The 21,793-nt window shown below is 47.1% G+C and overlaps 1 protein-coding gene across 1 annotated transcript in view; it reads left to right on the top strand.

The window, feature by feature from the left end:
• The window catches only part of FBXO42 (F-box protein 42), a 70,581-nt gene continuing 48,788 nt past the window's right edge, over window positions 1–21,793 (top strand). Inside the window, exons 1-3 of the mRNA XM_085879225.1 lie at window positions 1–76; window positions 10,755–10,819; window positions 10,946–11,206. Of these exons, the coding sequence (XP_085735351.1) occupies window positions 10,957–11,206 (250 nt within the window). The 5' untranslated portion in view covers window positions 1–76; window positions 10,755–10,819; window positions 10,946–10,956. The remainder of the gene's footprint in view (window positions 77–10,754; window positions 10,820–10,945; window positions 11,207–21,793) is intronic.

Here is a 21,793-nt window from a genome sequence, read left to right as displayed (position 1 = left end):
AGAACGATTCACTTCCAGGTGGCTTCCGGTTTGGCCGGGAAAAAAAAACTGCGGCTTCTGGTCACGAGCTTCTCAGGTTCGTGGTTGTGTCTTCATTCTTGTCTTCACTTGTACGTTCATCAACTTGCGTCGTGCTCGGTGGGGATGGTATTTGTTGGGTTTAATTTCCCGTCACAGACTTGTTTGTTTGATCATTTTTCGATTCCGTTCGTCTCCCGCTTGGACTGGGCCGTGCAACATGAGGTGGATGCCGTGCCTCTGTTCGGGGTGTCGCGGATGGCGCTTTGGGCGAACGAACCGTGGCTTTGATCGTCGCTCTTTTTGGTGTTTCGAGCCCTTTTGATGCCTCGTTTGCTTCGATGGGATGGCGAACGCTCTGAGGAGATATCTTGGGCCCCGTTGTTGGCTTGAGCCTGGATAGTGTTAAACGCCAATAGAGAAGTAGGAGAGTGCGTGGAGGTCTGAGACGGCAATGTGAAAAGGGCTCGAGCGACTGGAAGCGGAAGGGAACGATTCTTGTGCCAAAAGGAAGAAGGTTCTCTGTCTTGTCCTTGTCCTGTTGGTCGGTGTCTCTCATTCGGGCCTCAAGTAATTCGGTTTCTCTGAAGTAATTTTGTCGTGACGGTGGCATCGGCATCGTCACGTGACTTGCGTTGCGGGGGTTTCAGCCCACGTGGTTACTGATGTTTTGGGTGATTAATTTATTTTTTAATGTGTGTCCAGGCCTCGAAGAACGGGGCCTGTGGTGGGGCAACTAAGCATAACAATTGTGCATTTTGTGAGGAAAGCACCAAATTTGGTACACTAGTAGCCTATCATATTGTGAACAGATTTGGATATTTGGCCATCTCAAAATTTTTGATGGCAGTGGAAAATGGCTGTCACAGGCATCAGCGGCTGAGTTTGAGATGACCCAATATCCAAATCTGTTCATAATATGTTAGGCTACTAGTGTGCCAAATTTGGTGCTTTCCTCACAAAATGCACAATTGTTATGCTATATTTAGCTAATTTGCCCCACGACTGTTGATATTTTAAATGCAGAACCGGTGTCGTCTTTTTCACACGATATTGAGTCCCTTGTCGGGTAAGGAAGCCCGCAAGGTCTCTGCTGGAGTTGGGGATGGGGATAGCTCCTGGGGTCCTGATTGCAATTTTGGGGCGTGGTCCGCCCAACGGTTGGTTTTCTCCCCCTCCTCTCTCTCTCCCCCTCCTCTCTCTCCCCCTCCTCTCTCTCCCCCTCCTCTCTCTCCCCCTCCTCTCTCTCTCTCCCCTCCTCTCTCTCTCTCCCCCTCCTCTCTCTCTCTCTCTCCCTCCTCTCTCTCTCTCTCTCTCCTCTCTCTCTCTCTCCCCCCTCCTCTCTCTCTCTCTCCCCCCTCCTCTCTCTCTCTCTCTCCCCCTCCTCTCTCTCTCTCCCCTCCTCTCTCTCTCTCTCTCCCCCTCCTCTCTCTCTCTCTCTCCCCCTCCTCTCTCTCTCTCTCTCCCCCTCCTCTCTCTCTCTCTCCCCTCCTCTCTCTCTCTCTCCCCCTCCTCTCTCTCTCTCCCCTCCTCTCTCTCTCTCTCTCTCCCCCTCCTCTCTCTCTCTCTCTCTCTCTCTCCTCTCTCTCTCTCTCTCTCCCCCTCCTCTCTCTCTCTCTCTCCCCTCTCCTCTCTCTCTCTCTCTCTCCTCTCTCTCTCTCTCTCTCTCCGTCGCTCTCTCTCTCGCCGTCTCTCTCTCGCTCTCCGTCTCTCTCTCTCTCCCCTCCTCTCTCTCTCTCTCCCCTCCTCTCTCTCTCTCTCTCCCCCCCTCTCTCTCTCTCTCTCTCCCCTCCTCTCTCTCTCTCTCCCCTCCTCTCTCTCTCTCTCTCTCTCCCCCTCCTCTCTCTCTCTCTCTCTCCCCCTCCTCTCTCTCTCTCTCCCCCTCCTCTCTCTCTCTCTCCCCTCCTCTCTCTCTCTCTCTCTCTCTCTCTCTCTCTCTCTCTCCCCTCCTCTCTCTCTCTCTCTCTCCCCTCCTCTCTCTCTCTCTCTCTCTCTCTCTCTCTCTCTCTCTCTCTCTCTCTCTCTCTCCACCTCCTCTCTCTCTCTCTCTCTCTCTCTCTCTCTCTCTCTCTCTCTCTCTCTCCCTCCCCCTCCTCTCTCTCTCTCTCTCTCTCTCTCTCTCTCTCTCTCTCTCTCTCTCTCTCTCTCTCTCTCTCTCTCTCCCCCTCCTCTCTCTCTCTCTCTCTCTCTCTCTCTCTCTCTCTCTCTCTCTCTCTCTCTCTCTCTCTCTCTCTCTCCCCCCTCCTCTCTCTCTCTCTCTCTCCCTCCTCTCTCTCTCTCTCTCTCTCCCCCCTCCTCTCTCTCTCTCTCTCTCTCCCCCTCCTCTTTCTCTCTCTCTCTCTCCCCCTCCTCTTTCTCTCTCTCTCTCTCCCCCATCCTCTCTCTCTCTCTCTCCCCCCTCCTCTCTCTCTCTCTCTCCCCCATCCTCTCTCTCTCTCTCTCTCTCTCTCTCTCTCTCTCTCTCTCTCTCTCTCTCTCTCTCTCTCTCTTTTTTTCTCTCTCTCTTCTCTCTCTCTCTCTCTCTTTTTTTTTCTCCCCCTCCTCTCTCTCTCTCTCTTTTTTTTCTCCCCCTCCTCTCTCTCTCTTTTTCTCTCACTCTCACTCTTTCCCCCCCTCCCTCTACCAAAGCAAGGTTAAATTAAGTGGCTCGGGACAACATTTGGGTACAACCAGCAAAGGAATAATGAGGGAGGGAGAATGAGAATACATTGAAACCAGCAAGTAAGGAGTTTGGGTTAAGAAGGGTTAATGGAGGTAATAAAGATTAATGGGTCAGGATTAAGGATGAAACGAGCTGCGGGTGTATGGCTTGTTTGAAGCCCTCGAGGGAAGAGTGGGAAAGAACTGCTTCTGGGAGAAGTGTGAAACAAAAGAGTTGAAATGTGCAGTCAACCTGGGTTTTGTCATTTCCACCCGGACGGGGTTACTGGAAGAACGTGTCTATCTTCGAGTTGATGGGGAGGGTCAGATGACAGAGTAGGGGGAGCAATATTGGAGAAAAGAAGGCAAAAGAGTGACCATCAACCTGCCTGTGAGCCTCATTGTGAGAAGTTTCAATTCCACAGAATTCAGGAAAGGCAGATGTGATGCTGGTGCGCCAGCCAAGAGGGGAGAGAACGACTGCATTGAGCTACGGACAAAGTAGAGTTCCCACAATAGGGTCCCGTGACCGTTTTTCCGGGACCAAGGTTTGAAGGTTGATTTTGGTCAATTTGAGGGTGCTGATTAAAATGAGCTGGGGTGAACCTCGTGAAAATGTGGGCTAACTCGGCCAGATACGAAAATTCAAAATGACCGCCATGCTACTTCCAGTATATCAAAAATTGCATATCTTTGGTTGTACATGTCCGATTTTTATGATTTTTGGGTCAAAATATATGTTTTGAAGGTCAAGGATGTCATATTACCATTCAAAATTGTTATATTTAAGGGTTAAGTCACAAAATATGAAATATAACTTTTCGGGGGGCCAAATCCAAGATTGTCGTCGAGTAACATCTGGAAAATAGTAAAAAAAAAATCTATTTTCTTCTCATAATATTATTGGCAGTGAATCTTTTCATGCAAGTAAATGTTTGTTTATATGTGGGAGTGCACAACAAATTGAAACAAGAAGAGAAGGACGCAATCATTGTCTTTATTTTCAGAACATGATGTGTACATAATATCAATTTCTCAACTTTTACACTGTTCAGGTAGGTGATACCATTCTTTTGTATGTCCCTCCTGTACTTTATCTAGAACAGTAATATGATGAATATCAACATTCCTTCATTTTCTCTGTTGAGCAACAGTGTTTCAATGGAAAAATGAAATAAAACATGAATTATCTGAATTCCCCACAAGTATTCTTGTAATTTGCTTTGACCAAAGTTTGATGTACTGTCCAAACAGTCTTTTATCTAAGACAGTCATAATAAAATAATATTAACATCTCTTATATTTTGACTGTGGCAATGTTTTTACAGTTGTAAATTAAATGAAATCTCCATTGAAACACATACATGTAATCCTTCAGTCACAATCTGAGTCACTGGCTCCAGAGTCACAAACTTCATCATTACTTTCAGCCTCATCATCGTGCAATAATGTCTGTTCTTGTTCAACCAAGTCATGTAAACTTCTTGGGAGTGCATCATGGGTATACCTCACTGACACACATCTACTGTCTTTCATTGTCCATCCATGGTTGGTGGGATTTGGGGGTGCATCCGGCTTGTCATAGTTGAGTTGAATGTAAACTTGGTAGTTAACTCGCGTCACATGCAGATTGTTAGAATCTGGATCTGGTGGGATGCAGGACGTGGACTTGTTTTCATCTGACCCCACTTCCGTGCTCTGGCTTCACCTAACGTTTTACTGATTGTGTCATTATAGATGTGTCTAATAGTGAAGTGGCCATTTGCTGGAGCACCTCTTGTGTCACTGGAAGTGTTTTGCCAACATCTTTCAAAAGATTGCGTGCCTCCTGAGTTCCTGTTCCTTTTTCATAAACTGTTTTTCCCATGTCCATAAAAGCCAGATGTTGTATCAGATCCACTATGGATGTGTAATGGGATTAATATTTCAGCTACATCATCAGAGCAAAGGTCTCTGCAGCTGATGATTTTGTCTTTCCGTTTGATAGCAAGGGTGCCCTCCAGTTGATGTGCAACATATGCAGAAAGAATCACTACATCTGTGTCCTCGGCATCAATCACGACTGTCTCCATTTTTCCTGCTTTTCGGATTTGCGAATAGATGAAGAACAGCATTGTGTCCGCCTCAATGTGACTACATTCAAATTCTTCCATCCTTTCTCCGGAGGAGATGTTCCAACAATTTTGCCTGATGGAGTACACAAAGTCAATTTCTCTGATTCTTTACAAGCTTGGTGAACTCATCCTTTAGAAACTTTTGCAGCCTTTGTTTATTTCCCTGATTGCTGAACAGCACCTGGAAGTTCTTTGTGCCAGGAAACCTATCTGATGTTTTCATGTACACATTTGTGGACCCATCTCTATATGCTGTCGTGGATTTACGACGCTCATGCTCACTGTCTTTGATGGAATTTTCCACACCATAGGCATCATTTACAAAAACAATCTGGCTTGCATTTGGATGCCTTCTGCGAATAACGGAAAAAAGCTTTTCAGCATAATCTCCCCACGTGAGGGCAGACCCATCAGCTTTCTCACGATCTTCTGCAGTTGGGGTCGCTAATCTCCACAGGAAACCCATATCGACTCGGGCAATGTACTGATCTGGAAAAGGTTTGACAGGCTGCATGTTTAATTTCTCAACTTACTTTGATTTTTACACTTTCTTCATGGTACCGTTGATGTTAAATATGGGTAAACACTCATCTGTCACGCGAAATTCCATCACCTGTGCGAGAGTAAACTTCTCTTCACCAGATTCTGCCAGCCAAATTAACGATGCCATTGCTCTGTTTTCCATAGCATCTGTCTTTGTCACTTTGCCTGAGACTGAATCCCGAGTTACAGGAGGTTTGCTGAAAGTGTATCTTGAACATCTGTGTATAGTAGCATCAAATGGTGTATTCTGTGAAAACATTCATTCTCTGAAGAATTGAGTCACTCTTGTTTCACCATCTTCGTGAGCACTTTCAAAATCACGTACCAGGTCACCTGAGGCGACAACACCGGATACCAGAGCTCTCAGTTGTGGTTTATCCAAGTCAAATGGGTCACAGTCAAACTCGGTGATGCAACTGTTTAGGTCTTGGACAACCTGTTCGTCAATCTTCAGACGATTGGGGGTATTCTCAATATGCTTCAGAGCAGAGGTCTTCATCTGTGCCAGTGTGTGAAGAGCTGCCCTTACTCTGTTGACTGAATTCACGTTCCTCGTAGTAGTTAACAGCATCTTCTCATTCCGCAGAATTTTCAGCCATCCAGCCTTCATCTTGGAACCTTTGTTCATTGTCATTTCAATCCAGAGGTTTAGAGGCAAACACGAATATGGCCTGCCAGTCATTGATTGTGCAAACGATCCATCTCGTAGGTATCTGGCCTTTTCCTCGGCAAGACGACTTGCTTCAAGCCAGAATTCCACAAGCCAGCGAACATGCCGGTCATTGTCGTAGACATGGAGCCATGGCATCATCATTCGCAATGAAGCCTTGAATTCATCCCAGTTCCTTGTTTTCACTGCATGGATATTCAGCATCAGAACTTCTACCATGGATATGAAACTCAACCAATACTTAACCATGGAACTGTTAGATGACTTGGCGCTCTGGAACACTTGTTCCACGAAGGACACAATATCTGGGTGAGATTCCAACTCTGAGTAGACTTCCTGCTTTTGCTCTGGAGTTGTGGAGGATTCCTGAAGTATGGCAATCTTCTCCTTTGCATTTTCAGACGGACACCCCATCCTGCATGCCTTCTCTGATCATCCGTCGACTCAGAGCTTCATACATCAACCGAAGACATCTGATGTTACGTTTGTAGTGTTTCCCACGTAGTGCCTTCTCTACTGAACCATCAGCAATGGCCTGTGCAGCAACCAGTATGTCAGACAAGCCAGAACCATTAAACCGTTTATAATGGCAGACATGAATGAATTGCTGGGAATTCAGATAATAATTCATGTTTTATTTCATTTTTTCCATTGAAACACTGTTGCTCTACAGACAAAATGAAGGAATGTTGATATTCTTTCATCATATTACTATTCTAGATAAAGTACAGGAGGAACATACAAAAGAATGGTATAACCTACCTGAACAGTGTAAAAGTTGAGAAATTGATATTATGTACACATCATGTTCTGAAAATAAAGACAATGATTGCGTCCTTCTCTCCTTGTCTCAATTTGTTGTGCACTCCCACATAAAAACAAACATTTACTTGCATGAAAAGATTCACTGCCAATAATATTATGAGAAGAAAATTGATGATTTTTTTTTTTACTATTTTCCAGATGTTACTTGACGACAATCTTCGATTTGGCCCCCGAAAAGTTATATTTCATATTTTGTGACTTAACCCTTAAAGATAACAATCTGGAATGGTAATATATGACATCCTTGTCCTTCAAAACATGTATTTTGACCCAAAAATCTTTAAAAATCGGACATGTAGAACCAAAGAAATGCAATTTTTGATATACTGGAAGTAGCATGGCGGCCATTTTGAATTTTCGCATCTGGCTGAGTTCGCCCACATTTTCACGAGGTTCACCCCAGCTCATTTTAATCAGCACCCTCAAATTGACTAAAATCAACCTTCAAACCTTGGTCCTGGAAAAACGGTCACGGGACCCTATTGTGGGAACTCTACTAAAGGCTTTGGAGATGTTGAGCAACTAATTTTCCAAGGAAGGACTTTGATCAACGGAGGATGCCCAGTTTGTGGTTGCCTTTGGAGACCAGCTTTGCTATGTGGTTGGCCAGGCGAGGTTGTGGCTGAAGGTGGGGCCTTGAAGTTCAAATGACTGAAGCTCTTTCAGTGGCTGATCATGCAAATAGGATTCGTATTAGTTTGGTGATCCTTCCAGAGTGACAGGGTGAGTCGGTGAGATTTTCCAGGATTTTCTTTTTTGTTGTATACAATGTTAAGGCTTGTGTAAGGACATATTCCATTTATAAGATCAGGAGAGTGATGCAGTTGCAGTCCACATAGCAGTAGGACAGGGTATTACATGACAATGTGGAGTCTGTAAAAAGGAAGAGAGGATTTCTAACGCATCTGAGAGGTCGGTTGTCTATGAATGAGGAACATAATGTATTTGCTGTTCTTGAGAGGATGAGGTGAATAAAAAAAAAATCAAATAATCTGACTATGCTCTTCCACCTGTAAGGTGCTCGATGATTCAGCAGTTGGCCACAATGCAAACTTGTCAGTCAGTCAGTGAGGTATCCCAGATGTTAATTGTGTGACCACCGTTCTTGAGCACACCCAAGTTTTTAAAAACTTTTATTATTTTTTATTTTTAATGGAATTGTGCACTCACAGAACTGCTGCCTTCAATGATTTCTCACTTGGACGGAATGTTACACGTGTGTGCTATGTCTATGTTCTTGAGAAGCTCAGCTTGTGGAATAGAGAGATGGAGCTTCGCTATCTTGCACATTTTTTTTTAATTTTCTTCGATTCAAACTTGTTTTTCTGTATCCTGCTCGTCATTCTCATGATAGTTCCAGAACCATGGATAGTTCATGAATGTCATTTGCTCATTTTGTCGCCTTTATTACAAATGTGATCGACTTGCTGCACCTGGGAAAGTAAGCACCTGAGAGCATAAAGATTATCACCAAGACCTTTTCTTGTTGTTTTGGCAAAGGTGATTTCAATTTGGAGCACAGATTTGCATTTGTGATGTGACATCCCTTGCTGATCTCTGTGGATGATGGTTCTGTTTCTCCCTCAACAGCTCATTGTCCATCACCCTCAGTTTGCATTAGGTAGGGACCGGGGTGCAGATTTTGTTTACATCCTGGACATTCTTGATTTGGCCATGATAAAAAACAAATACTGTTTGGACACCATTTCTTCAACTCCATTTTTGGATATCTCTCTTCCTTTCAGGGCCACTTGACGTGTGTGCCAGTAATCATCCTCTTGGACTCCCAAAGTATTTTTTTTGGTCAAAGTTGTGCTTATTTGCACTTCACAAGGCATGCTCATTCCTACAAACTTAATCACCCTGACTACCCTCTGCAAGCTGGTGTAGATGTTATTGTGACTCGACTCCAGTGGTATTTGGTCTCATGGTGACCTTTTGTCTGCCCATTGTAGTGTGGAAAAAAAAAAAAGTCCTGTCCTTGCCATCATGTTATTTGGCTGCAGGGTGATATTATTATTATTAAAGCTTTGCATTTGGACATTGATTTGATTTTTTTTTTTCCCCTCCTATTGGCTGTTTTTCTTGACACTACAGTAGTGGTGCATACCTGTCACTTGGCTGACTGGTTTAATCAAAAGGCAGCATGTTGTACTCGACAAACCTATTGCATTTCTACCTGTGAGTGTCATTGGGGACCAAAAGACCCAGCTTCATCACGGGAGATACCAATGATCCTAAATGCCTTGGTTTCCACAGCGTGAAGCCCAGAAAGGTGAGAGGAGGTAGGAGCACCAGCCCAGAGGGCAGAGCAGTACTCCATCAGGCTTCGGACAAAAGCTTTGTACATATTCATGCACAAAGATGATAGATTCTGATCATTCTGGATGAATATAGATCGATAGGTCCTTAAAAAATTCTGGTATCCAGATGTGGATAGTCACCAAAATATAATCTGTTTGTCCTTGTCACACATCAAACCAGTCCGCCACATTTCATCTGAATATGTCCACAACTTTTTGAGATATCCTGCACACAAAAACAGACAGTCAGGGGTGAAAGCATAACCTCTTTCCACCTTCGGTGGCAGAGGTAATAAAGTGTTACCGACGGAAAAAACTTTGTGTATATTCGGCGCCGTGAGGAGTGATGTAAGCGACATTTTTTAATGATGATGATAGGCCTGGTGTTGGCGCAGTGGTTAGGGCAGCGGCTTGGGATCCAAAAGGTCCTGAGTTCAAGCCCCGTTGGGCCACTGAATTAATACACCAGGGGGTTGACTTAGCCTGTCATCCTTCTGAGGTCAGCAAAATGAGTACCAGTATACTGGGCCGGTGTATACTCCGGTTAGAATAGGTGTACCATATCCCTGTGTCGTAAGAGGCGACCAGGGTTGCGTCAGGAAGGGCATCCGGCGTAAAACGTGTGCCAAATCACTATGCGGATCATACGGATGATCCGCTGTGGCGACCCCGAATGGGAGCAGCCGAAAGAAGAAGAAGAAGAAGAAGAAGAAGAAGATGATAGGCTTGGATGACAGGGGAAGGGTTAAAATAGTGCAAAATGGCCGATGTGGCCCTTACATCACTCCTCCTCGCGGCCCCTCATATATGTTTGGTCGTGTTGAAAAGTAATATCTCCTTATTTTCTTTGTAAAATGTGGAAAAAAAATTCAAATGAAACTGCAGTCCCACCGCTGGGTTCAAACCTTCATGATTTTGCCACTGATGTCACAGTGCTATGTTAGTCAAGATGGCAGAGGGCAGCATGATGTTGGTGCTGTGAAGAGGAGAGTTGGGATGATTGATTGGAGATGAGAGTTGGGTGCACCATTACGATCCTAAGAGTAAAAGGTGCGAAATGGAATCGTGTCACAAAGGATCAGCAGCCATGACTTGGCTCCTTCAAATTTTTATGTCTTCCCTAAACTTAAGGAACACCTTCATGGAGAACATTTTTCTTCCTACGACGATGTCAAGGCCGCTGTGAGGTGCTGGTTAAGTCAGCAGGACGGATAGTTCTATCAATGACGGACGGATAGTTCTATCAATGAAACAGAAGACCAGGAAAGAACCCGAAGAAGTAAAGATAAACTGATTTATTGATATATTTTTATCTGCTAGAATTTTATATATATATATATATATATATATATATATATATATATATATATATATATATATATATATATATATATATATATATTGCAATTGTATCGAATGCTTCTGCATCACAACGATACTTAATTGGAAAAACTTAAAGCAATTGCTGAAATCATGATGGTTTTACTTTGTTGAAATGCAATGCCTTACTAATGTCAGCAGAACTGAAATGTTCATCTTTATATTAGGTTTGGTTTGCAAAGCAAATACATAAACTTGCTTCCCCCCGCCCCCATCCCTGGACAAACCAACGAGGCTCACTCGTGTGTGGTAATTTGTCAGGCATCTGTGGAAATGCCAGGCACATTCCATTCCCGGGACCTGTGAAAGGAAGCATTCTTGTTACGGTTAGTTGTAAAATACAAAATGTTTTTTTGTGGTTTCTGTTTAATGCCACCTATGTTTTAATGCTTGTAAAACTGTTTCTTTCGAAGAAACTGCACAAGCACCGTTGCATCCCTTATTGTGGACAGGCATAGGTAGCATGTCTGAGGACGCATTTCGCCTCTTTGGTGCAGAAAGTTTGGGGAATGACGGTGCATTTCTCGTGTGCAAGAGCATGGATGTGGATCCCAGTGCCGAGCCCGGCCCTATGATGGAGAACGGCCGCACATTGAGATCCCTAGTTGACTTGCCAGAAGAACTTTTGGAGCACATCCTGTCGTTTTTATCTCCCTACCAGCAGCACAAGACAGCAGCTTTGGTCTGTCGTCAGTGGCATCGTCTTGTTAAAGGTAAACTGTAGAAACCGTTAAGGTCATAAATACAATACTGCATTTGATAAACCAGGGAGAAATGTAACGATGTATAACCCCTCTTTCCCCCTCTTCTCTTTCCCCCTCTTCTCTTTCCCCCTCTTCTCTTTCCCCCTCTTCTCTTTCCCCCTCTTCTCTTTCCCCCTCTTCTCTTTCCCCCTCTTCTCTTTCCCCTCTTCTCTTTCCCCCTCTTCTCTCTCCCCCTCTTCTCTTTCCCCCTCTTCTCTTTCCCCCTCTTCTCTTTCCCCCTCTTCTCTTTCCCCCTCTTCTCTTTCCCCCTCTTCTCTTTCCCCCTCTTCTCTTTCCCCTCTTCTCTTTCCCCCTCTTCTCTTTCCCCCTCTTCTCTTTCCCCCTCTTCTCTTTCCCCCTCTTCTCTTTCCCCCTCTTCTCTTTCCCCCTCTTCTCTTTCCCCCTCTTCTCTTTCCCCCTCTTCTCTTTCCCCCTCTTCTCTTTCCCCCTCTTCTCTTTCCCCTCTTCTCTTTCCCCTCTTCTCTTTCCCCCTCTTCTCTTTCCCCCTCTTCTCTTTCCCCCTCTTCTCTTTCCCCCTCTTCTCTTTCCCCCTCTTCTCTTTCCCCCTCTTCTCTTTCCCCCTCTTCTCTTTCCCCTCTTCTCTTTCCCCCTCTTCTCTTTCCCCCTCTTCTCTTTCCCCTCTTCTCTTTCCCCCTCTTCTCTTTCCCCCTCTTCTCTTTCCCCCTCTTCTCTTTCCCCCTCTTCTCTTTCCCCCTCTTCTCTTTCCCCCTCTTCTCTTTCCCCCTCTTCTCTTTCCCCCTCTTCTCTTTCCCCCTCTTCTCTTTCCCCCTCTTCTCTTTCCCCCTCTTCTCTTTCCCCCTCTTCTCTTTCCCCCTCTTCTCTTTCCCCCTCTTCTCTTTCCCCCTCTTCTCTTTCCCCCTCTTCTCTTTCCCCCTCTTCTCTTTCCCCCTCTTCTCTTTCCCCCTCTTCTCTTTCCCCCTCTTCTCTTTCCCCCTCTTCTCTTTCCCCCTCTTCTCTTTCCCCCTCTTCTCTTTCCCCCTCTTCTCTTTCCCCCTCTTCTCTTTCCCCCTCTTCTCTTTCCCCCTCTTCTCTTTCCCCACCCCCTCTTTCCCCACCCCCTCTTCTCTTTCCCCCTCCCCTCTTTCCCCCTCTTCTCTTTCCCCCTCTTCTCTTTCCCCTCTTCTCTTTCCCCTCTTCTCTTTCCCCCTCTTCTCTTTCCCCCCTCTTCTCTTTCCCCCTCTTCTCTCTCTCTCCACCCCCTCTTCTCCACCCCCTCTTCTCTTTCCACCCCCTCTCTCTCCACCCTCTCTCTTTCCCCCTCTTCTCTTTCCACCCTCTCTCTCCACCCCCTCTCTCTTTCCCCCTCTCTCTCCACCCCTCTCTCTCCACCCCCTCTTCTCTTTCCACCCTCTCTCTCCACCCTCTCTCTCCACCTCTCTCTCCACCCCCTCTCTCTCCACCCTCTCTCTCCACCCCTCTCTCTCTCCCCCCCCTCTCTCTCCACCCCCTCTCTCTCCACCCCCTCTCTCTCCCCCCCCTCTCTCTCCACCCTCTCTCTCCACCCCCCTCTCTCTCCACCCCCTCTCTCTCCACCCCCTCTCTCTCCACCCCCTCTCTCCACCCCCTCTCTCTCCACCCCCTCTCTCTCTCCACCCCTCTCTCTCCACCCCCTCTCTCTCCACCCCCTCTCTCTCTCCACCCCCTCTCTCTCCACCCCCTCTCTCTCCACCCCCTCTCTCTCCACCCCCTCTCTCTCCACCCCCTCTCTCTCTCCACCCCCTCTTTCTCCACCCCCCTCTTTCTCCACCCCCTCTTTCTCCACCCCCTCTCTCTCCACCCCCTCTCTCTCCACCCCCTCTCTCTCCACCCCCTCTCTCTCTCCACCCCCTCTCTCTCCACCCCCTCTCTCTCCACCCCCTCTCTCTCCACCCCCTCTCTCTCCACCCCCCTCTCTCTCCACCCCCTCTCTCTCCACCCCCTCTCTCTCCACCCCCTCTCTCTCCACCCCCTCTCTCTCCACCCCCTCTCTCTCTCCACCCCCTCTCTCCACCCCCTCTCTCTCCACCCCTCTCTCTCCACCCCCTCTCTCTCCACCCCCTCTTTCTCCACCCCCCTCTTTCTCCACCCCCCTCTCTCTCCACCCCCTCTCTCTCTCTCCACCCCCTCTCTCTCCACCCCCTCTTTCTCCACCCCCTCTCTCTCCACCCCCTCTCTCTCCACCCCCTCTCTCTCTCTCCACCCCCTCTCTCTCCACCCCCTCTCTCTCCACCCCCTCTCTCCACCCCCTCTCTCCACCCCCTCTCTCTCCACCCCCTCTCTCTCCACCCCCTCTTTCTCCACCCACCCTCTTTCTCCACCCCCTCTTTCTCCACCCACCCTCTTTCTCCACCCACCCTCTTTCTCCACCCCCTCTTTCTCCACCCCCCTCTTTCTCCACCCCCTCTTTCTCCACCCACCCTCTTTCTCCACCCCCTCTTTCTCCACCCCCCTCTTTCTCCACCCCCCTCTTTCTCCACCCCCTCTCTTTCTCCACCCCCCTCTTTCTCCACCCCCTCTTTCTCCACCCCCTCTTTCTCCACCCCCTCTTTCTCCACCCCCTCTTTCTCCACCCCCTCTTTCTCCACCCCCTCTTTCTCCACCCCCTCTTTCTCCACCCCCCTCTTTCTCCACCCCCTCTTTCTCCACCCCCCTCTTTCTCCACCCCCTCTTTCTCCACCCCCTCTTTCTCCACCCCCTCTTTCTCCACCCCCCTCTTTCTCCACCCCCTCTTTCTCCACCCCCTCTTTCTCCACCCCCCTCTTTCTCCACCCCCCTCTTTCTCCACCCCCTCTTTCTCCACCCCCTCTTTCTCCACCCCCTCTTTCTCCACCCCCTCTTTCTCCACCCCCCTCTTTCTCCACCCCCTCTTTCTCCACCCCCCTCTTTCTCCACCCCCTCCTTCTCCACCCCCTCCTTCTCCACCCCCTCCTTCTCCACCCCCTCCTTCTCCACCCCCTCCTTCTCCACCCCCCTCCTTCTCCACCCCCTCCTTCTCCACCCCCTCCTTCTCCACCCCCTCCTTCTCCACCCCCTCTTTCTCCACCCCCTCTTTCTCCACCCCCTCTTTCTCCACCCCCTCTTTCTCCACCCCCTCTTTCTCCACCCCTCTTTCTCCACCCCCTCTTTCTCCACCCCCCTCTTTCTCCACCCCCTCTTTCTCCACCCCCCTCTTTCTCCACCCCCTCTTTCTCCACCCCCTCTTTCTCCACCCCCTCTTTCTCCACCCCCCTCTCTCTCCACCCCCTCTCTCTCCACCCCCCTCTCTCTCCACCCCCCTCTCTCTCCACCCCCTCTCTCCACCCCCTCTCTCTCCACCCCCTCTCTCTCCACCCCCTCTCTCTCCACCCCCTCTCTCTCCACCCCCCTCTCTCTCCACCCCCTCTCTCTCCACCCCCTCTCTCTCCACCCCCTCTCTCTCCACCCCCTCTCTCTCCACCCCCTCTTTCTCCACCCCCTCTTTCTCCACCCCCCCCACTTCTTTCCCCCCCCCCAACCTTGCATAATATGTAGATGGTGGATCTCAACTTTTTTTGGGGTCATTACCCATTTTAGACATGGAAATACACCTATTACCCCCTTGACCCTCCCAAGAGAAGGATTTTTTTTTCAAATCATTGCATATTTATAGCAGATTATTTCATCTTTATATTATATACATATTCATTGCAGAGTATAAAATCCCCTGCCAAATAAATCCGACAATGTGTTCGAAAAGTTCAATGAGAAGGTTGATGCTGAACAGATGATACCAATTTCTGAATTCTGGCATCAGTCACACTGAGTGTACATTGCAGTTCGTCTTCAATGTCCAGTCGGTTTATTGACTTCATTTTCATTTGCAGTAGCGTTGAAAATGCGTGCTCACACCTTTAACGTGGATCGAAATGGTAATAAATTACGAATTGCGATGTCAGTCTGGGGTACAATTCAGTCATAGCTACCTTACACACTGGCAATGATTCTGTCTGGAATTTGAGCTTCACGCCCGAATCTTCTTTCAGAGTTTCAAGTTCAGTCTGTATCTGGTCGTCATCATCGGGTATTGCTGTTACTGGCGATCGGAAAGGATCCCACACGATGTCTGTCATGTCCATATCCGTATCCAGGAAGCATCTTTCAAATTCCGTTTGTCGGGCTGCCGGATGCTGAGAAATAAAGTGTGTCATCTTTTCAGGACATGTTTCATCGACACCGGTCGTATGCTCTTGCATTGCTGTTTCCCGCCTCAATTTTGTGACACCAGTTCTTCAGCTTCCCAACAAATGTCCAGAGCTTATCGGTGAAGTCTATCAGCAACTTATCTTTTCCTTGTAGTGTGGTGTTCAGTTTGTTCTACTGCCCAAACATATCAACGGGGTTGGCTGGTTTCACATTCCATTCTGGCTGATTCCATTCAGACAGCAAATCCTTCTTCCCTTGAACATCCAGGAATAGCTGGATCTAATCTCTGAGCTCAAAGACTCTGTGAACAATGTTACCTCTTGACAGCCAGCGAGCCTGTGTAGAACAGTAGACTTTCATGTTCAGAGTCCATATCTTGGCACAGTTTCTCTAACAGCGGAGTGTTCAAAACACTCGCCTTGACGTAGTTGACCGTTTTGATGATGGTATTCATAGTCTCAAGCAGTGGCTGGAAAGAGTTTTCAAAGCTAAAGCCTGTTGGTGAATCGTTCAATGAACAAACATTGCATCAGGAGCTTTTGCCTTTACTAAGGCGTGAAATCCTGACTTCGAGACAAGCATGGCAGGCACCACATGCGTACACACACCACATGCTCCCATCCAGCTCAATCCTTCCTCTTCAAAAAAGCATAACACTTTTTTCCATGACGTCCTCACTTTTTGTTGTCTCTTCCAGTTTATGGCAGAAAAGAAACTTCTTTCAAATCTTGATTCTTAACATAGTGAACAAAACCATGAGCTGCAAGCAAGATGAAACTTCAGTCGACTCATCAAGCGCGATGCTGAAAACCCTGGTGTTGTTAATCTCCTCTACTACTTGATCTTTAATGTCATTCAACATATCACATATCCTACGCTTCACTGTGTTGTTGGACAATTATATGGACGAAGTTAGTCAACACTCTTCTCACTTAGCATCAGTCTTACCATTGTCTTCGCACATGTTCGTATCAATTCTTCACCGATGGTATGCGGCTTGTTTTTCAATACGATCTTGGTGGATACGAGGTAGGATGCTTCGAAGGCGGCTGCATTTTGTTGCTGGAATGATCCACTTGAATCGAGGCATTGGCGCTTCAACCTTTCTTGCTACTTTTCAAAATAAGATCAGTCCCTATCAACGTAGTCTGGGTGCTGAGACAGGAGATTTTTCAATTAACTACAATGACTCTGCAGTCAAGACCTTCAAACTTATCAAAAATCATCTTCTCTCTAATATCCGTGAATGCATAGTCAACGTAACTGTCAAATCCGCTTCCCTCCCCCCCACACTTGCCATTCCTGGATCGCCTTAGCATTGCGCTTGTAGTCATTGGCTGCGGTGTTGGCTTGTAGTCATGGGGTGCACCCTCGATCCCAGGCCATACGCTCTGTATTGGCCCTGTTCCCATGTGTTGAAAACACGGCTCTGATTGGCTGATAGAAGCCCTCCGTCGATTGGAATTCAAACCTGGAAGTGTCCTGAAAAATTACTCCAAATTTTCACAAAGGCCGAATTGCTCTCGCAGCAATCACTGATAAGCATGTAGATCAAAAATGTGACAAGTTCCTACTGTTATATCGATAATTTCAGGCTTCAAAATATGATCTCGTGCCTGCGAGAATCCGTGCTCAACGCGGATTTCAATCGCCTGCGACCAGGTTATCCTCTTGCGGCGATATCCTGGGCCGAGGTTGTCATGGGGCGTCTTGTACCACATGTGCACGTGACAATTGCATCATTTTCTGGGAAACGAGCTGCTTCTGATTCTGAACTTCGATTGAAGCACCAGTCCCTCCCGAGAAACACTGGAGACTTGGGTGAAGAATTAATAGTGAAGTGCTTGGAGGTTTATCCTTTCCAAGATTATGCATGGAAATGGAAATGACATTGATCATTTTTTTTATACGCCCGATATATGTATATATATATATATGTATATATGTATGTATATATATGTATATGTATATATATATGTATGTATATATATGTATATGTATATATATATGTATGTATATATATATATATATATACATATATATACATATACATATATATATATATATACATGTATATATATATATATATATATATATCGGGGCGTATTATGTGATACCGGTCGTCCGTCTGTCTGTCTGTCTGTCTGCACTCTAACTCCCAAAGTTTTCAACTTTCACGTTTCATATTTGGTACACAGGTACAGACTGTGGAGACGGTGTGTCGCGACATAAGTTTGTCATCTAAAATGGTTGCCATGGCGACCAGGATGCTGTTTTCCATGTAGGAGCACAATTCTGTATATACCTTCTTGTTTGGGCGTATACTGTGCTCACTTGCGCTCTTGTTTTTTAATATGATTGTCAGGAATGCTCTGTTTATGCTCCGACTGAGGCGAGTGATCTCACCGTGAAGGATGCATTCTACGCCATGCTCGAGTCTGTGGTTGATCAGTGCCCCAGACGAGATACACTTCTCGTCTTGGGGGATTTCAATGCATCGACTGGACCTGATAGGGATGGTTATGAGGTGTGTGTTGGTCCCCATCGGCCAGGAACTATGAACCAGAATAGCACTAAGTTCTTTGACTTTGCAAGAAGTCATGGACTTAGGGTGGCTGGTTCATGGTCTCATCACTGGACTTGGTATTCCAACACTGGCGGTGTGGCAAAGGAGATTGCACATGTCCTCATTGACGGTCGTTGGAGGATGATCTAGAACTGCAGGGTCGACCGGAGTGCTCAATACTGACCACAGGCTTGTTGTAGCAACTCTAAAGCTGCACCTTAAATCCTGGAGAATGGTACCATCCCAGCCGAGGCTGGATGTTGGCAAGCTCAGGGATGAGAGAGTAGCTGAGGAGTTTGCGAACAGGCTGAGTGGACACTTGGGGGGTCTGGGTGCTTTGGGGGGTCCTGAAGAGTTGTGGAGTGCCTTCAAGGCCACCCTCCTTGATGTTGCCGGTGGATGTCTTGGAACTCACCGCAGGGCAAAGAAGAATTTTGTCTCTCAAGGGACACTGGATACCATTGACCAGAGTTGCAGGGCCAGGCTGAATGGCAGAGCTTAGCTGTTCAGGGAGCTGAGGCGTAAAACTGTACGTGCACTGAGGGTGGACAAGGAGGCCTGTGTGAGGAATCCGTGAGGGGGTAGAGCATCACTTGTGGACAGGTGATTCTCGTCCCGCTTACAGGGGTATTCGCGCATTGCGTTCATCTAAGCCCATCCCTCGGAACACTGCAGTTAGAGCAGAGAGTGGTAGGCTCTTGGCTGAGGAGTCTGCAGTGAAGGCCCGCTGGGCCGGTTACTTTGAGCGGTTGTACCAGGCTGATCCCCCAGCTGTCGAGTTGAACGTCAAGGGTGTTACAATCCCTGTTGCTGACCCTCAAATCAACTGTGGTCCACCTTCGCTTGTGGAAACACGGGCTGCGGTGAACCAGTTGAAACGTGGCAAAGCTCCAGGGATCTGTGACATCCATGCTGAACTTCTCAAGGCTGGTGGAAATGCTGCACTCGTGTCGTTGCATGCAGTTTTGTGCTCTGCGTGGAACACAGGCATCATCCCAACTGATTGGAAGAGGGGCCTTGTTGTTCCTCTCTGGAAAGGGAAGGGTGATCGCCAAGACTGCAACAACTACCGAGGGGTGACGCTGCTCTCGGTGCTGGGCAAGGTCTTTGCTCGGATAATTCTTGATATAGTTCGCCAACATCTGCTTGAGCACGAGCGTCCAGAGCAGTCAGGCTTTACACCAGAGGTCAACGATTGACCGTCTCCTTGCTCTTCGTGTCCTCACCGAACACAGACAAGAGTTTCGGCAGGGGCTGCTTGCAGCCTATGTTGATCTCTGTAAAGCGTTCGATTCAGTGAATCGGGATGTCCTCTCGAATATTCTTGGTCTTCGTGGGGTGCCACCAAAACTGATCGATCTGATGTCTGAACTCTACTCTGGTACTGAGAGTGCTGTGAAGTGTGGTGGTACCATCTCTGACTTATTTCCAGTTGTTACTGGAGTTCGTCAGGAGTGTGTACTGGCCCCCACACTTTTCAGCACTTGTATGGACTGGATTTTAGGGAGGATGTCGGAGAGATCAAGCTGCGGTGCATAGTTTTGGAATATCAAGATCTCAGACCTTGATTTTGCAGATGATGTAAAATGCTGAATGAGGAGTCGGAGCCGCTGTGATTACGGGTTTCTTGGGTCAAAACTAAGATCCAGGTTTTCGGTGACATCTTGGATGCTGCTGTCCTGTTTGTGTCTGTGGTGAGGATGTTGAGGTCGTGGAGAGATTCACTTACCTTGGCAGTGATATTCATGTCTCTGCTGGCTGTGATTCAGAGGTCAATAGACGTCTGGGTTCGGCCTGGGGAGTCATGGATTCACTGGATCATGGGGTGTGGCGCTGCCGGTACCTGTGCGGGAGGACGAAAGTCCGAGTCTTCAGGTCCTTGGTGCTTCCAGTCTTGCTCTATGGATGCGAGACTTGGACTCTGACCAAGGATCTGAGACGGAGACTTAATTCCTTTGGTACCAGGTCTCTTCGGAGAATCGTTGGCTATCGCTGGTCGGATTTTGTGTCCAATGAGTGGTTGCTGAGAGAGATTCGGATGAGATTTGTTACCTGCATAGTCCGTGAGCGTCAGTTGCGGCTGTATGGACATGTGGCTCATTTTCCTGACGCTGATCCTGCTCACCAGATTCTCTCAGCGAAGGAGTCTCATGAGTGGAGGAGGCCAGTGGGCCGACCACATGCCTCGTGGTTGCAGCAGGTTGACCATCATCTCAAGGAGATGGGGATGGGCCTGGCATTTGCCTGGGGGGATGGCCAGACGGAGGCCCCTGGAGTACCGGCGGAAAGTGGACGCAGCGACGCGCTGTTCTGGCAAATGCTCCCATACCTGACCTGACCTGAATGCTCATTACCCCCAGGGAGAAGCCAAATGACCACTTTGGGGCTAATTACCCTCAGGTTGGGCACCCTGTCTCGAAATGCTCGGTGCTTTATTTTTTGGCATTTTCAAAAGCGTTTATATAGATCTGAGCAATATTGTGAACTCTTATGATGGGTCTGAGGCTTAATCAAATGTATTCCAAGTCAAAATTTCATATTGTTATTTTTGTCTTTTGGGGTTGTTTCTGGGAACAAAAAAAAAATCCAACGCCAAAATCTTTTGCCACCCCAAAACCAAAATTAATGGAATCCTTGATAGTTGAGATTAATTGAATCGCTGATTGGTTTGTTTCAATAATCTTGATTGATCCATTGTTTTGTAATAATTGGTATGAGTTGTGTACACCACTGGTTTGGTTGTTCCCCCTCCCTCTCTCTTCCATTTCCTTCCCCTCCTCCCCCCAACCCACCCCACCCCACCCTGCAACTTTTGTCAAACACCAAAGTACACATTTCACTCAAATGGCATTCTAATGCCAGAAGTTGTTTTATGTGTGACTGCTCAGCCAAACAGCTTTGAATATGATGACTGACAATGTGAACAAAATATAAAGCTGGTGGCATGAAACAGCGATGTGGTCATGTTGTGATGATACCAAAAAACGAAAAGGGCAAATATCCTAATGAATAGATTAATTATCAGGGGTGAGTATAGCTGTCATGTGATGTTACTCTGCCAACGTACTTGTAACGAGTCTCTGCTCATTGTTGCATAGATTTTGAGCATGTTGCACACTGCTTTGGGTGAAACACTTTATCTTGTTTTATAGTTTCAGAGCATGACCACACATACATACTGTCTTGACAGGATCGTGCAGTGGTTTGATTCACTTTGATAGGATGGTGCTTGTACCATTGAGCTTTCTAGTCCAGGTTTGATTATCGGCCCAGTATTTAAAATGGCGATTTGGTGATTTGCAGGCAGGGTGTTTCATCACAGAGTACCTTCAGATGGATGTTGAGCTGGTGACCCATGTGATGGCATTTGTTGGTGGACATTAAAGATCCCAGTGTCTTTCGATAAATAGTTGGTTAGTTGTTGACGGCACCGGCATTCTGAACAAATTCCTGGAGAGGGCATTACATCAGCATTTATAGTCCTCCACCAAGGAATGATACCACCATAAACCTCCGTGCCAAACCCATAGTTTCTCCCAGTCCAATATCCTACTATTACTTTGTAATTAATCACCGGCCTTGACACGATACAAATTTTTGTTACGGACTCGAGGTATCAAAAAACGACATATCGAACAAACAGTTTCAAACGGAGCACCTCGCCACAATTGGAGCATTTAAATTGCATCAGATGTGGCAATAAATGTGAATTGTTGCTCCCAACTTGCTGGCTGGATGACAGAAGACTCCATTTGAATTTTTGCCGTCTCCATCCCTAGCCCGTTTAGAATCTTGTGTGGGCACGGGCAACTTGTTTGTGCATTGTAATA

This window comes from Eptatretus burgeri, chromosome 4, assembly GCF_056783735.1.
Source record: "Eptatretus burgeri isolate ZD-2024b chromosome 4, Ebu_testis_v1, whole genome shotgun sequence".
NCBI lineage: Eukaryota > Metazoa > Chordata > Myxini > Myxiniformes > Myxinidae > Eptatretus > Eptatretus burgeri.
This window is presented reverse-complemented; position numbering and strand designations above follow the sequence as displayed.